Source organism: Rhineura floridana, chromosome 4, assembly GCF_030035675.1.
Source record: "Rhineura floridana isolate rRhiFlo1 chromosome 4, rRhiFlo1.hap2, whole genome shotgun sequence".
Lineage (NCBI taxonomy): Eukaryota > Metazoa > Chordata > Lepidosauria > Squamata > Rhineuridae > Rhineura > Rhineura floridana.
Genome location: NC_084483.1, coordinates 208,139,107 through 208,152,984, shown reverse-complemented (window position 1 = coordinate 208,152,984; position 13,878 = coordinate 208,139,107). Strand labels below are relative to the sequence as shown.

The following is a 13,878-nucleotide window of genomic DNA, read 5'->3' as shown; positions in this document are numbered from 1 at the left end:
GTCCTGCGGCTCTGTCTTGGCTGTGCCTGAAAAAGGAGTGGGGGGCGGAAGGAAACATGCATTTTGTTTCCTTCTGCTGGGCCCTGCCAGCCCAGCCAGCATCCTCTGTTCCCAGCGGCACCTGAACAGAGGTTGGATGTGGCGGCGCCTTCCGCTGCTCCTCTTCCACTGGCTCCACTGCTGCCCGCCTCCTACGAGTTGGATTGCGCCCTTTGAGACGACTGTGATTAAGCGGTACAGCACAGTGGGGAGGAGAGCCTGGCTGGGAGTCCAGAGTCTGTCAGTTCAGATCCCCGCTCGTGTCTCCTGGGTGTCAAGGGCCAGCTAAAGATCACCCCACAGGGAGTAGCCCAGGGGTTACATGCCCTGCCACCTGTGCAGCCGTGGGCAAGCTGCAGAGTCCCAAGGAGCCCAGTTGCCCCCCAGCTGGCAGTTGCGGACGAGGAAGGGGCTGGCTTGTGCAGCTGTGGCAAGCTGAGCAGGCCCTCGCCAGCTTGGGAGGACTAGCCGCAGAGGGAGGCAATGGGAAACCCCCTCTGAATACTGCTTACCATGAAATCCCTATTGATAGGGTCGCCCTAAGTCGGGATCGACTTGAAGGCAGTCCATTTCCTTTTTTTTTTCTCAAATCATCAAAATAAATAAATAAATAAGAGTTTCCATTTGATCTAATTTGCTTCTTTTCTTTTTCTTTTTAAATTAATTGTCTTCACATTTGTGCAGTTCCTCGGGAGTCACCACAGGGTTTCTGGAAAAGCAAATATTAATTTATTTATTCAAAGCATTAATGAACCGCTTAATTTTTTTCCAAAAAAAAATCTCTATGTACGACATAAAAATAATATCGTTAAAAGAAAAATGCCACATAAAACCAGTGAGAAGATAGTAGAAAACCATATCAATTACATCCTCACGTTCATCTTTTCCGCTGAACCCTCAGCAAAGATCACTCAAGGAGGTTGTTGCCAGCCAGACGGGCATTTGTTGTGGGTCAGTACTCCTTACCATGCAAGTTTTTTTTTTGCATCGTCTGCACATCAGTGGCATCAAAATCCCACGTCAGATTCCACCACCGCCATTTAATCCGGATTTAGCCATGCCCATTCATTTCAATAGGCCTACTCTGAATGGGACTAATAAGGGATTTGTTCCCCTAATAATCATTCAAGCCAGAAGCGGTTGCTATTCAGAGCACTCCCTTTTAGTACTTAGATTTGTGAACCTTTAGGATGCTCAATGTATGGTTGCAGTGTGGGAGGAATGCCTGTTTGTGCATATTTTGTATTGTTTGTTTTTTAATGGGATGGGGAAACAGGAAAGAGTCGATGAGAAGCTTTCTTTCCAACTATTTCTTTGAACTCCCTGCGTCTTCAGTTTCCCCAGCCGCTTCTCATGCTGTTGTCTCCCTTCTTCTTCCCAGCCAAGCAGGCCGAAATACAAGCCTCCCCCTCAGACCAACCTCCTGGCCCCCAAGCTGCAGTTCCAGGTAAGGGCAGGGGGGGCTCCAGTGTCCCAAAAGGCTGAGGTATGGGGTCCCACACTCCCTGCACCCTCTGGAAGGGGCTGGGACTCCTTTGCGGTGGCCCCTGTTTCTCTCCTCTGCCAAACTCATGTAACGGTTGCATTTTTGTTCCTTCTGAGCTGAAGACCCATGTTCTTCTGCTGAATTTGTAGCAGCGGCTTGACGCTTCCCAGGATTTCTGCAACAGCCAGGACAATAGTCTATGCCAGCTCCTGATCTTCTTGTTTATTGCTTCAAACTTCACCCCAGAATCTGACATTAAACTTTTGTGCTTTCGTCCCAGCACGATGAATGATGAAGCTGAAGAGTTTGTGCAGCCCAATTTCCCCACTTTGTCTTATTGCAGCTGGCTTATTCCTTATTTACTTTGAGTGGACTTTTGCACAAGAGGGAGCAGCATCTGGTGCCATCTCGCCAGTCAGCCATACCCCTTTCCAGGAAACTCCACTCCGTTCCCTTTCCTGTATTTTGTGCCTCCTCAACCAACTAGCTAGCATTCTATACCTACTGAGCATGCTCACTCTTCACTGGGTTGTTTTAGGGGCCGTCCTCCCCTTAAGATTATGTCCCTAAAGAATTTTTTTGTACTGCTATGAACTTTGCGGTTCCCTCAGTCGTGCTGATTCTTCCTTGTGTGTGGATGGTGAAATTTTGCCTCCATCAGGATCCACAGTCAGAGACTGAGTTAACTGTTAGCACATAGGATTGTTCAGATATTAATAACTAGCAACCTCTTGCCCGACACTGCTTGGGAATTCTAAGAAACCCAAAAAAGTGCAGTTTTGAAATCAGTGGGTAAAAGCAGTGCAGTTTTGAAAGGCTCAGTCCGCCATCTTTATTCAAAATGTTATCCAAATATAGATGAAAAACGTCTCAGTCTCAGGAACCATTATGCAAAATCTGGTTATGGTATCTTAAGAGGTGTCCAAATGCTGAGGGAATAGACAAACAGAATAAGTTTCCAAACTCTATAGTAGACACTTGGGGCTTTTAGAAACTGCCAGTCTCACTCCCATCACATTTGTAGGGCAGAAAACAGCCGGAGAAGGTTCTGAGTCATGAGCACACTCAGTCCTGTTTAGCTTGGAGCACAACCTCAGGCCATAAAGCTCTCAGTTTATGCTTCATAGTCCCTGAGAGCACCAAGAAAGGAAATGCTTTCAGCAGCGCTTCTAAAAATTATAATCCATCTGCAACTAAAGGTTGCTTGTCTACAAGACAAAACGAATGTTGCCCTCTTCAGCTCAATACTCACGCTGCAAAACATATTTGCCAGAGGAAACTGGCGAAAATGCACTCTCTTTGTGACCCTTTTGCAAACCTGAAATTTAAAATGACCACTTACATGAGCTTGGGATCTCAATCTTAAAGAGACGTTCACTCTAGCGGGATGGCAAATTAAACGGGCCTCTGTTTTTGCCATGAAATAGAAGTCTGGCCGCGCAATTGCCACTCATATCAAGCTGGTTTCTGCGGTTCCTTTTGGAACGGGCTTCCCAAAAGCTGGTGTGAAAATCTGAAGAGCTGCTCTGGTAGCAAATGCCCACGACCCCAACTAAAACATGAAATGACATGCCGGCCCAAGTCTCGTATGTGGACAGGCTCTTTTTCCATCCTCCGTGTGCCGTTCTGTCAGTGTGAAAGCCTCCTCCTGAAGCGCATACTCTGCTCTGTTTGTGTGCCTACTGCCTATGTTGTGTCTATTCTTTTGTGCCCTCTGCCTTTTGCTTACGCTTCCTCAGGTGCCCGAGGGTCTGTGTGCCAGCTCGCCAACGCTCACCAGCCCCATCGAGTACCCGTCACCGGTCAACTCCCTGCATACCCCACCACTCAACAGGCACAACGTCTTCAAACGCCACAGCATGAGGGTAAGATGAGGGTGGCAGGCAAGTCTGGCCCCCAGCCTCAAGGATGAGTGGAAGCTGGGACCTCTAAGGCAGTGGTGGCTGGGGGCTCCCATGTCAGTGAGGCAGTGGAATCCGCTCCGGGTTTTAGTCTGAACTTTCAGGGAGCTGTCCAAGGTACTTTCTCAACATTGAACAGCTCTGTGAAAGTTCAGACCGAAACCCGGATCCCACTGCCCACTGACATGCAGTCACCAGCCGCCACTTCTCAGAGGGTTAGGAAGCGAGAGAGAGAGGAAAGGAACGAGAGGGAGGGAGAGAAGGACAACATAAGCAGAGTCCTGAAGGCCCATCTAGTCTAGCATCCTTTTTTCCCAGAGTAGCCAACCAGATGCCTCTGGGAAGCCCACAAGGAGGGCCTGGGCACAACGGCACCTCTCCCTTAGCGGTGGGGGAGAAATTCAATTTGGTTCTCCCTTAAAGCTGAATCTATCAAATTTTTCACACTTTCTGAAACATTATGAGAACCAGAACACAGCCATCCATTGAAATTCGCATGTCTCTCAATTTTGCGGTGCAGTCCTCTAACCGACTAGTGTGTTAAAGAAATACTTCTGTTAGAGGAAGGTGTGCATAAAAATGAATAATGTGCAAAAGTGCACTATGTTAAGAGGCATGGCTTGCAAAAATGTGTGCATTTGTCAAAACTGCATATAAAAAGTGTTGCTTCGGAGGAATTTGCGCTGAAATGCGGAGGAATTTTTATGCTGTGGAAATGTGGAGAACTGAATTTAGGGTTGGAAAAATGAGAATCGGTGAGAATTGGAACTGGCAGATCCTTCCATCCCTGCTCTCTCCACTTGGGAATCCCAGCAACTGGTCTTCAGGGCCGTAGCTCAGCGGATGAGGATCTGCCTTGCATGCAGAAGGTCCCAGCTTCAATCCTCGGCATCTCCAGGGAGGGCTGGGAATGCCCCTTGCCTGAATCCCTGGAGAGCCGCTGCCAGTCAGTGTAGACAATACTGAGCTAGATGAACCAACAGTCTGATTCAATAAAAGGCAGCTCCCTGTTTAAGTAGAAGGCCATAGCTCAGCGGATGAGGATCTGCCTTGCATGCGGAAAGTCCCCAGATCAATGCCCGTTTCATCTCCGGGTAGGGTTGGAGAGACCTTTGCCTGAAACCTTGGAGAGCTGCTGCCAGTCAGTGTAGACAATACTGAGCTAGAGGGGGCAATGGTCTGACTCAGTGTAAGGCAGCTTCCTCTGTTCTCTGCTGCCTCTGAGAGAGAGTGACTGTTGGCTAATCTTGGTGGGGGAATAAAGAAGAGCATTCTCCCCTCCCCCTAGTTTGCAAAATCAGCTCTTCCAGGTTTCAGAGGGGATGGGGTGGGAGAGGGAATGTGTTTCTGAAGCCTTGAATTGGGGGGATGATTAAATACGGGCATCGCTGAACAATGAGCATTCGCGAAAAGGCTTTGGGTTTGCTAGGCAATGTGCAGGCGGAGGGAAGGGAGGTCTAACCGTGTCTGTCGTGTTCACCCCACACCTCCATTGGTGGCTGCAAGAGACGGGGGTGCTGCGTCCCCCTCTCAGGTGATGGCTCCAACAGCTAGTAGACCAATGAGAGTTTTAGTAAATTAGCAGAGTCTAGCCTAGTGTTGCTTGCTCAGAGCCCTGTGCTGCGTGGGTGTGATTTTACTTGAGAGAAAGCAAGCTTTTACCTTGCTTTAAATCACTCAGACGGTTTCAAAACAAGAAAAAGACGAGCTTATTAATAGAAACACTTACTGGATATGACAGGCGCCACTTCTGTCTAGCGAACTAAGTCGGAGGCTGCAATGGCCGTGCTTGGAGATTGCCCCTCATGCTAGAGGAGGGGAGGCAAAGAGCACGTGGCTCCTTCTCCTCCGGGGCCAGCAGAGAAGAGAGAAACAGGAAGCCAAAGGTGTGAACAGCTCCCTGAGATGTATCCGTTTACATGAAAGGAAGGCAGAAAAAGATGCACACAGGTCAGCTGCAGTCTAGCCAGCTAGGAGGACTATCTTTCTATCTCTCTCCCCTTGAAAAGAGGGCCAAATGGGAGTTGCTCTTGTTACACTTCTAATATCAGGCTCATTGCTAATTGACTCCCAACACACACACACACACACACACCTACCTTCTTGCTGAGGCTCTCGGCCTACTATGGCAACAACAGGTTCCTGGGGAATGGTGGGATGGGCTGAAAGCTTTCCAGCAAGCTGCCATCCAACAGGTACAGTTACACCCATTGCTGGAGGAAGCCTGATGGGAGATGCCACACCTGTAGGAGGGGGTTAACCCTTTCTCGTCGTGTAGCCAGCGTTGTTCTCTGTGTTGTGCTCTTTGCTGCTTATGGGATGCTCTTCCCTAATTTGCTAATATAGTCCCTGAGTGCCACTCACCCTGTTGCTGCTAGCTCCATGCCGCCCTGGCCAGCCGTATATGTGGTACCATCTTCTGGAAGGCTCGGTGACTGAGTTTGCCGGGGCCTTCATCCAATTGGGGTGGCGAATAACAGAAGAGTCTTGGGGAATGAATTATGCTATGTTTTCCCTATTTTCTTTCTTCCCTAGGCCAGCCTTCGTCAACCTGGTGCCTTCTAGATGTTTCAGACTACAACTCCCATCAGAGGTTGTGATCTAAAACAGCAGAAGAACACCAGGTTGGGGAAGGCTGGCCTAGATAAACAGCCCAATTCCTAGCTGAAACTCTCCAGCAACTTCGTAGGGAAAAGTCAAGGAGAGATGCAAATACCTCCAGCGAATTTTCATTGGAGGGTATGCACCATCCCAGTATCAGGAAATATACTGTCAGCAAAGCCACTTTGGAGTCGAGATAATGAAAGAAATAGTCCCAGCATCCCTCTGCAGGTCCAACCCACTGGACACCTCGGGGTGCCTGCTAGAACCAAGCCCCATTGCTTTCGCTCCTGGTTCGCCCATGGCTTGCTTTAGCCTCAGTCGTTGCAGCAATCATGGCAGAGTCAGAGATACTTTAGGGCAGAGGTGGGAAACCTCTGGCCTCGGGGCCAATGTGGCTTGCCAGTCGTCTCCATTTGGCCCACCCGTTTTGGAGGAGCCACTGACGTCATACATACAGGTGAGGGCCGGGCTTCAAAGGGAGCTTAAAATGGGCTTCCACTGGTTCCTTTGCTGGACCCAGGCACGCTCCCAACAGGAGCTCCCAGAATCCGGGGGTTGTTATCCCAGGATAAATGATCATGGAAACCAGATTTCTGGTCACTCACTGCTCTTCTTCCCGTGCTCTTGCCTGCAAGGAGGAAGACTTTCTTCGGCCCAGCAGCCGGGAAGAAGCCCAGCAATTGTGGGAGATGGAACGGGCAAAGATGCGGCAGCTTCTCGACAGGCAGCAGAAGCAGATGGCGGAAGATTATCAGTGGCTGCGTCAGGAGGAGAAAGCTCTGGTGAGTCAGCCAAAGCGGCGGGATGGGTGACCACTGGGATAGAGGCCTTCAAGAGGCAGCTGGACAGCTATCAGTCAGGAATGCTTTGATTTGGATTCCTGCATTGAGCAGGGGGGTGGACTTGATGGCCTTATAGGCCCCTTCCAACTCTATGATTCTATGGCGTCCAGTCCCAGATCTGTTTCCTTCCAGGCTACCTGCAGCGTCACGGCTGGAACTGATTTCAGAGACGTGAATTCCATGGTGCCATCCAGTAGGGAAGATTGACCCACTAGTGGAAGCTTTTTAGGCCCTGATTCTTGATGGGGGAGAAGTTCCCATTCCCATTTGAATGCAGCTCTACCTGGTTTGCACTTCCCAAAACAATACGTGAGACAAAATACGGCTACCCTTTGAAATTCGCATTTCACTGAGCTTTGCAAGAAAGCTGTCCAGACCAAAAAAAATGAATATATTAGAGGAACAGGTGCATAAAAATGGATCCGTTCAGGAAAATAACATCTAAACATGCATTGCATTAGAAAAGAATTGTTTGCAAAAATGTACAGGATCGGAAGAAACATGCTAAAATGCTGATGAATTTTCATGAGGAGTTTTGTTTTTTTTTAAAAGAAGGAAATTCACAAACTGATGCCAAAATATGGCAAACTGAACGTAAAAATGAGAAATTGAGAGAAACTTGGCAGATTTATTTATTTTTACTTCTGATATAAATTAAGGACCTGCAAAGAGGAATTGGAGATCTGCGATAGTAGAAAATCAGGTCCCAACACTCAAATGGAGTAGTAGGAGCTGTTTGTACAGAGCTCTTTTAAAATGCACTTTTTGTCCCTTCCTGGATCAGGGTGTTTGAATTAAGAGCATCATCCTTTGGGAATAGAGTTTGGGTGCTCAATGTTTCATTCTTTGAAATCCGCAACCAAGACTTAAAACGTTTTCTGGGTAATAGAGTCTGGCAGCAAATCATGACATTTTTGTAAATTTAGAATATCAGACATTCACATTGGGGATGTGCAAACTTAAAGTCTGGTCTGCACATTTACCACATCTATAGAGTGCTTTCAGATGGGCGTTTGATACGGGATTGGTGTTGCTTGTGCAACATCCACATGATATCATCACCAACAAAATGCCAACCTGTTTTTTTGTTTTATTTTGTTTGCCACTTACTCTGGATTTACCCTTTCCATTCCATGGAAAATCTGATGTTAAAAAATAAAATCTGTTGCCAACAGTTGCCATTTGCAATATAGAACCCCCTCCTTGGAACACCCTTAGATTGTCGCTGCTCATTGTACCTGCTAACGTTTGCTGCTTTTCTCCACCGCAGGACCCCATGGCCTCTGTGAACAGCAACTTCTCCCCCCCAGTAAGTCAAAGGACCACCTCTCTCCAGCGTCACAGCCCTGACGGCTGCCCTCTGCTCCCTTCCAAAACTCTTAACTTTTCTATCTTCTACCGACCATGCCAAAAATGATAAAGCAAGGGGAAAACAATCACAGCCCCACCACCCAGACAGACATGCACTGCTGTGGTCCCTGGATTGCCCTCTTACCCCACGGACCTCTGTGTTATAGACCTCAGGGCTCCAACAGGATTCTGTTGCTATTCTTGAGTTGCTCTTCTTGAGCTTCACCATGCCTCTCTTCGCTTCTGGGATCCTTACCCGTTGGCTTGCCTTTCCTTGCCACTGTTCCCAGACACCAATCCTCACCTTGCTTCAGGACTGGGAACAGCATTCCTGCTGTTGTGGCAGGTGAAAGCCTTTCCCACTGGGAGTTCCCACAGGCCTGGGGAACCTGATTTATTTATTTATTTTGACACTTACAATCTCCTCTAAGTGGTGTGCAAGAAATTCAATTCAATGAAAATAAAAATGAGTTAGAACAAAGCTTTTTCAGCTTGAGGGCCGTATTCTCTTCTGCGCAATCTTCCGGGGGCCACAAATCGGTGGTGGGTGGGGCCAGTGGCAAAAGTGGGCAGAGCAACAAATGTAAATTTTACCTTCATGCAGTAGACATTTCTGCAAACACACACTCGTCTCTATCCACCACCCAGATAAGCAAGACGTTTTATCAGAGTTCAAGGACACATTGCAACCAGACAAAGACAAGGCCTGTGAGGGAAGTAGCCTGGGGAGAATTATGAGGTCTGGAGAGGGAGGTCCAGAGGTCTGAGATTCTGCCCCCCAAGAGACAACAAAAGTGCTCCCTTCCATACAAAAGGAAGCTCTAGGCAAAAATCTAGGAATGTGTGTGCTGCTCTCTCCTGTTGCGCTTCTCAATTCCAACTAATTTCTCTCCTTTCTGGATTAAGTCTGCAACCCTATGCACACTTTCTAAGGAGTCAGCCCCATGGAACACAGTGGGTCTTACTTCTGCATAAGCGTGCATGGGATTGCAATGCAGGTGTCAAAGCCGCGGGGTTCAATGGCTCTTCTCTTTTCTTTTCAGAAACTCCCTGAGGAGGCAGGCTACAGTGAGTATCTATCCCAAATTGTCCTTCTGAACTGCAACGGCCTCAGCTGTCATTCCCTTTGCTCTTCATTCCATGCATTTCACACTCAGTGCAGGCAAGGAAGCTGAGCAACCTTCGCTGCAGTTTTTGCAACATGTAAAGAACATATAAATATAAACTGGTTATACAGGGTTTTTTGTGTGTTTTTTAAGAGAGAACTCCTTATTACAGGAGTGGGCAACATTTGTTCCCTTCCAGATGTTGTTGAACTCCACCTCCCATCAGCCCCAGCCAGGGTGGCCAGTGGTCAGAGATGATGGCACCTGCAGACCAGCAACATCGGAGGGGGCACAGATTCCCCCTCCCTGCTTTAATCAATTGAGGGCTCTTGCAGTAATGCGATGTTGTCATCAACAATAATAATTACAAACTGTTGTGTTTCCTTTTATTGATGGCTTAGCTGAGTTCACAGGGCCACCCAAGAAGCCACCCAGACTCGGACCTCAGGTAAGAAATTGGCCCTCGCCTTTAACTAGCTTCTTCCCCTCCGAGTTTGGAGCCAGACTCTGTACCAATTGAGATTCTGACTGGGAGGAGGGATCGCCCAAACTTATCATTCCCTGGGAGAGAAAATTCAGGCCTCTGAAATGGGGGGAGGGTGAATTATTACCCTGAACTGCAGATCTCCTGTTAGGAGGAAGAATATATTGCAACACTTTGTTGCAGGTCCTACTTACTATATTATTTTATGTAAGATGGAGATCCTTCTGGATAGAAATAAAATTTATTATTTTTACTACTAATAATAATAGAGCAATATCCAGTGTTATGGACTGTGGAAAAAGCAGATAAGAGAAAAATAAACTCATTTGAAATGTGGTGTTGGAGGAGAGCTTTGCAGGTACCATGGATTGCGAAAAAGACAAATAATTGGGTGTTAGAACAAATTAAACCAGAACTATCACTAGAAGCTAAAATGGTGAAACTGAGGTTATCATACTTTGGACACATCATGAGAAGACATGATTCACTAGACAGTCAATAGTGCTGGGACAAACAGAAGGGAGTAGAAAAAGAGGAAGGCCAAACAAGAGATGGATTGACTCCACAAAAGAAGCCACAGACCTAAACTTACAAGATCCGAACAGGGTGGTTCATGACAGGTGCTCTTGGAGGTCGCTGATTCATAGGGTCGCCATAAGTCGAAATTGACTTGAAGGCACATAACAACATAACAACCCAGTTGTAATTGGAGTAGATCCATTGGCTTAAGTAAGTTAGGTCCATTGATTTGAATGGGTCTACTCTGAGTGTGACTTAGTGACCCAATAATAATAATCACAACTAAATAATTAAAAAACAAATGCCTCTGATTTCCCTGTAGGACAATTCCTGACACTAGCCCCTGCCCCCTTTTTTCAGTTCTCCCTTCAGCCAACCCCCACGGCCAACCTGGACCGGACAGATGATGCTGTGTACAGCGATGTCATGGACCTGGTGAAGGCTGTTCTGAAGCTTAAGAATGAGGTCAGCAACCACCCACCAGAGCGGTACATCCTGGTTGTTAAGGTATCAGAATGTGCATATTATTGTTGTTGTTGTATTTTCACACCTCAGTGCAAACTGTTCTGCTCAGGGTGGGAAGAAAGAGGTAGGGACAACGAAAGGATGAAGGGTGCCTGACAGAGGAGCAGGAGGACCAGATGTATAAAGAAGGCAAGTCTGGGCTGTAAGCAGCAGGAGATCCCCGGAATAACAGGAGAGGCAAGCCAAGGTTCTAGTTTTGGGACTGAGAATTGGGGGGGGGATGAAACTGGGCCCCTTTTGGCCTGGGAATCAGCGTGCTTGCTATTATTACCTTCTGGTCATCTATTTATTTAGAAAAATGTATAAACCACTTGATAAAAAAAATTCTTCAAACAATGTAAAGATAAAATTATAGCTCTTTGACCTGTATGGATCATCATATTTTATTTAAGAACATAAGAACCTAAGAAAAGCCTGCTGGATCAGGCCAATAGCCCATCTAGTCCAGCATCTTGTTCTCACAGTGGGCAACCAAATGCTTATTATGGGAAGCCCACAAGCAGGACCCGAGCGCAAGAGCACTACCCCCTGCTGCTGTTTCCAGCAACTGGTATGCAGTCAGTTGGTTACAGTCAGCAGAGCACAAATACAAGAATACGAAGATGGAATATATAAGAAATAGGAAAAGTATACATATTAATATGTATACTGGAACAGGTTCGGAGGAGGGCAGCAAGCATGATCAGGGGACTGGAAACAAAGCCCTGTGAGGAGAGACTGAAAGAACTGGGCATGTTTAGCCTGGAGAAGACTGAGGGGAGATATGATAGCACTCTTCAAGTACATGAAAGGTTGTCACATAGAGGAGGGCCTGGATCTCTTCTCGATCGTCCCAGAGTGCAGGACACGGAATAATGGGCTCAAGTTGCAGGAAGCCAGATTTTGACTGGACATCAGGAAAAACTTCCTAACTGTTTGAGCCGTACGACAATGGAACCAATAACCTAGGGAGGTAGTGGGCTCTCTGACACTGGAGGCATTCAAGAGGCAGCTGGACAGCCACCTGTCGGGAATGCTTTGATTTGGATTCCTGCATTCAGCAGGGGGCTGGACTTGATGGCCTTATAGGCCCCTTCCAACTCTACTATTATATGATTATATGAATACAACTAATTTTAAAAAGATACATATGGAATGCTGTAAATAGTATCAAGAGACAGGGACAATCTGGTCAAAATAGCCACATTCAAGAATTTTGCAATTTGCTCTGTAATTGACCTGTTTGAACCCTCAGGTGGACTAACCAAATGAAACTCTAAGGATTGGCCTGGAAAAGATTGTGTGAGAGGGTATATTAGAGCTTCTCTGGCCCCTTGGTAATAACTGTAATTTAAAAGAATGTACAGAACTGATTCTATCTCAGCATTGTTACAGGGGCCGCACCTGTTGTTAACTGGGATTCTACTACACTTGCCATCTACGAGTTTGGAAGTTAGAACAGTGAACCAAGCCAGAGAAAAATATTTCCTGTATTTGGGAATAGGCAGCCATCTTAAGTAAGGCACCCTACCTTTTATTTATTTATTTTTATTTATTTATTAAATTTATATCCTGCCTTTCCTCCTAGCAGGAGCCCAGGGCAGCAAACAAAAGCACTAAAAACGCTTTAAAACATGTTAAAAACAGAAGACATATTAAAACAAAACATCTTTTAAAAAAAATCTTAAGAAGCAATTCTGACAGACGCAGACTGGGATAAGGTTTCAACTTAAAAGGCTTGTTGGAAGAGGAAGGTCTTCAGTAGGCGCTGAAAAGATAACAGAGATGGTGCCTGTCTAATATTTCAGGGTAGGGAATTCCACAGGGTAGGTGCCCCCACGCTAAAGGTCCATTTCTTATGTTGTGCGGAACGGACTTCCTGATAAGATGGTTTCTGCAGGAGGCCTTCACCTGCACAGTGCAGTGATCGACTAGGCATATAGGGGGTAAGACGGTCTTTGGGGTACCCTGGTCCTGAGCTGTGTAGGGCTTTGTACACCAAAACTAGAACCTTGAACTTGGCCCGGTAGCAAATGGGCAGCCATTAGAAAAGGTCTTAACAAACCCAGTAGCCTGGGAGAACTTGGTCCTTGTGCCACTCCATGGAGCTCTTGACAGTCAGTATCTACTAGCTGCTGCTTAACAGAAAGTTTGGCTCTTTCCCAGTTCATGAATAACAAATAGGAAGTTGAGAGCCCTAAAAATTATAGATGAAACAAGACTAAAAACCAGTGAATAACTAATAAAATCAACAAAATAAAAAACCAAGATAAGACCAATAAAACTTTAACTCAGTCAGTGTCTGGATAGGGTTATGAAGTGCCAGTTCAGTGCTGACTGAGTTGAGAAAATGGCGGAGAGAGACCAGGGCAGAAGAACCAGTGGAGTGGATGGGTTGTAGACCCAGTAATATGAATGGTGATGGCAAACTTAGATACATTATCTTCAATGGATCTACTCTGAGTAGAACTTAGCAGGATGCAACCCAGCTGGGATGTTCAGAAGTTCCAGGACTGAGGGAGGGAGGGGCTGCTAGAATATTTTGAGTGTGTCACAAAAAGCTTCGTTTGACCTGCTATGGAACTCCAAGGAAGGGTTTTGGGGTGCATCCTCAAGATCCTCCACAAATACTTTGTAATGATAGCCATGATTTATGCACCTCCTGTCCATGGGCCGTCCAGAGCTAGGTCCAGCCATCATACCGAGAGCTGTTGGGAGTCTTTGGTTATTGTTTGCTTTTCCCCTTGGCAGGATGTGGGTCTCTCCCTTCGGAAGCTGATTGGGAGTGTGGATGACATCCTTCCAGCCCTGCCTGCGTCTTCACGCACTGAGGTGGGTATTGCTTGGCACTGACGGAGTCCTCTTTCTGGCAATTGGGGGAGAGACCATCCCTTAGACCCAAGGAAGTCTCATAAGGGGGGGTCTCTTCTCTTCAGCTGGCTTGGGGCCCACTGAGCGTATTCCCAGGGTGGTTTTCTCAGATGGGTACACATGGGGGTGTGGGCAGGGAACGATGTCTCTTAGTAATCATCCATGTAGAGTT

At 46.8% G+C, this 13,878-nt stretch overlaps 1 protein-coding gene across 7 annotated transcripts in view; it reads left to right on the top strand.

Annotated features, from left to right (window-relative positions):
- The window catches only part of PTK2B (protein tyrosine kinase 2 beta), a 113,560-nt gene that overhangs the window by 96,461 nt on the left and 3,221 nt on the right, over positions 1-13,878 (top strand). For 4 of the 7 annotated variants that reach the window (XM_061625864.1, XM_061625865.1, XM_061625862.1 and 1 more), the window contains exons 23-30: positions 1,421-1,486; positions 3,265-3,390; positions 6,666-6,812; positions 8,143-8,181; positions 9,266-9,290; positions 9,721-9,776; positions 10,692-10,838; positions 13,587-13,667. In XM_061625864.1, coding sequence (XP_061481848.1) covers positions 1,421-1,486; positions 3,265-3,390; positions 6,666-6,812; positions 8,143-8,181; positions 9,266-9,290; positions 9,721-9,776; positions 10,692-10,838; positions 13,587-13,667 — 687 coding nt within the window. The remainder of the gene's footprint in view (positions 1-1,420; positions 1,487-3,264; positions 3,391-6,665; positions 6,813-8,142; positions 8,182-9,265; positions 9,291-9,720; positions 9,777-10,691; positions 10,839-13,586; positions 13,668-13,878) is intronic. The other 3 variants (XM_061625866.1, XM_061625869.1, XM_061625867.1) reach the window with 3 other exon arrangements.